Source organism: Penaeus japonicus, unplaced genomic scaffold, assembly GCF_977035675.1.
Source record: "Penaeus japonicus unplaced genomic scaffold, GWHDUDI00000001_assembly GWHDUDI00000013, whole genome shotgun sequence".
NCBI lineage: Eukaryota > Metazoa > Arthropoda > Malacostraca > Decapoda > Penaeidae > Penaeus > Penaeus japonicus.
Window position 1 is genome coordinate 41,181,897 of NW_028234415.1, and position 2,500 is coordinate 41,184,396.

The following is a 2,500-nucleotide window of genomic DNA, read 5'->3' on the forward strand; positions in this document are numbered from 1 at the left end:
CACAGTCGGGCTTTGGCTCCTCCTCCGCCAGCAGCGGCAGCTACTCGAGTTCTCTCAGCCACGACTCCTACAGGACTAGACGAGTTCATCCTGATGACTCTGTGAGCAACTCCGGAGGCGTGTCCAGGAGTAGCGGAGGCTCTGGAGGGCCAAACGAGAATGAATGTGCGTGTCAGGAATGCGTCGACGCAGAGGATGAGGACCTCGACCCAAGCCGACTCAGGTCCCTCATCCAGAAAAACTGCTCTAATGCGCCGACAAACCAACTCAAACTGTCCATTTCTAAGTTCTCTCAGTTAAATTTATCTCATTTAGGCCGTTATTATAGCTACAGTATGCTTAGTAACGATAGTACAGAGAGTATAGTAGAGGAGTCTCTAGCTAGCACATGTGATAGTGTAAACAGTAAGATTGTCAAATCTCAGAGTATCCATGTGATGAATAAAGATAAGAATCTGAAGGCCGGGGGAGGGAAGGGAGGAATGACGAGAGACATTGCATCAGTGCCAAACTTCGGGGAGATCAACAACTCATGCGAGGACGAGGCACTCTCTGGGGCTCACCAAATGCCCGTCAACCACATCAAAGTCATTACGGTCTTGCCGGCTGAAAGCACTGCGGAGGCAACTTTAGAGGATGACCCGAGTGACCTTGTAGCGGGGATCAAAGGTCGTCTGGCCTTCACGAATGATGAAGCAATCCAGTCGGCGGACACGAGCATCAGCGAGAACCTCATGTCATTTTCATGCACGACCGATAGCAACTTGAGTAGCAACACCAACCTTGGCAGCATCAGCAACTACACAATGAGTGGACCAAATAGTTTTTCCAATCCGAATTACGTAGGATTTGACCCCGGACGAGATCCTGGGGGGCTACTGAGCCAGGACTACTGGACGACAGGAGCACTGGATCTGGAGAGCATCCGCCACAAGGAGTTTGCAGAGATGCTGAGAACGCCACCAGATTCAGGCATCGGCCTTGGGGTCGAGATGGAGCACCGCACGCCCTTGGACTTCACCCTTGCCACCTTAGAGGACTTCGTGACCATCGACAACCACTCAGCGCGCTTCAACAGAAACACGAAAGTCCATCCTGTCGGCACAGAAGGGTCACCGGCTTCGAACAAGCCCAACACCAAGGTCACGTTTTCTACCGAACAGACTGGTTCGGCAGGAAGTAGAAATAGTAGGAATAGTAACAAGGACGAAGGCGAAGGAGGGAGCAGAGAACCTCCTCCGCCACGAATCAATCCATTCATGAAACCCGAACCGCTGTATGAACCCACCACCCCGAGTGCCATGTACATCATGGGGGGGAAGGAGACCGACCAGATGACAGTATTCAAACGCCCAATCTCCGTTTGGAAGTTGGATTTGCCTTTTTGATCACCTTTCCTCCTACCCCATCCCAACGTCTCACCTTGCTTCATTCACCCCGTGTCAAAACATACCACATTAGTCACCTTCCCAGTGATGTAATAGTGTTGCCTTCCATCCATTCATAGAGATGCATTTTGTACACAAAAAAAAGAGAGAGAGAAAAAAAAATACACAAGGAATCACAATTCATCTCATTTATTTAAGCTTTTAATCAGATTTTTTTTTTCCTTTCCTGCATTCGCTAAGTGTTTACTTCCAACCGGCGGACGCAGCCGCTTACCTGGCGTCCCGTGATCCCCCCGAAATTGAACAAATTTTATCTGTCCAGCCATCCCGTCCTGTGGAGCAGTTAGACGCCGGAGATACCGTGCTGTCCTGGCGACCCATCGGCAGTAAGAGGCAGGCGAGGAAGAGGCAAGCCAAAGAGTTTCTAGGGACACCATGTGATATATTGATGCATTTTTTAAGAAGTTTCGAAACTGTACCACAAGGTGACGTGTTCATTATATTTGTAGCAGTATGGCCTCGAGATTGTTGGTTTAAGGATATCATTTTGTAATGTTTCTCAGTACGAGTTTTAAGGCTGATCTGAAGAAATAGTTTGCGATGGTAATCTTTACGAAAAGACAGACATTCTTGGTCACTAGGAAGATGCTGTCTTTTATAATTTTCCCTATTCTGCAGTGTAATCACATACATTATGTGCTTGAAATAATACTTTATTGTATGCAGAATAGAATGAAAGAGAGAGAGAGAGAGAGAGAGAGAGAGAGAGAGAGAGAGAGAGAGAGAGAGAGAGAGAGAGAGAGAGAGAGAGAGAGAGAGAGAGAGAGAGAGAGAGAGAGAGAGAAAGAGAGAACGAAATAATAAGAGGAACTCACTCCTATATGAATCCTGCCCCACCACTTGTAAATTGTCGACCCTGTACAACTGCATTGCCACAATAATTAAGTAATTGAAGAACATACGGATTCTTAACCACATCTTTGAATAAAGCATTCAAAAGTAACTTCACCAACCGACAACGTAATATTAATACAGACAGATCACAGTTCTCTAAGGCTGTAGTATGTCATCCTATTGAATTTATTGACATGAATTTGATGGATATGCAAGGA

General features: G+C 46.8%; 1 protein-coding gene across 1 annotated transcript in view; it reads left to right on the forward strand.

The window, feature by feature from the left end:
- LOC122253419 (uncharacterized) overlaps positions 1 to 2,500 on the forward strand; it is a 6,494-nt gene that overhangs the window by 2,385 nt on the left and 1,609 nt on the right. The window contains exon 3 of the mRNA XM_086543517.1: positions 1 to 2,500. This exon is cut by the window's left edge and continues 120 nt beyond it; it is cut by the window's right edge and continues 1,609 nt beyond it. Coding sequence (XP_086399643.1) covers positions 1 to 1,388 — 1,388 coding nt within the window. The 3' untranslated portion in view covers positions 1,389 to 2,500.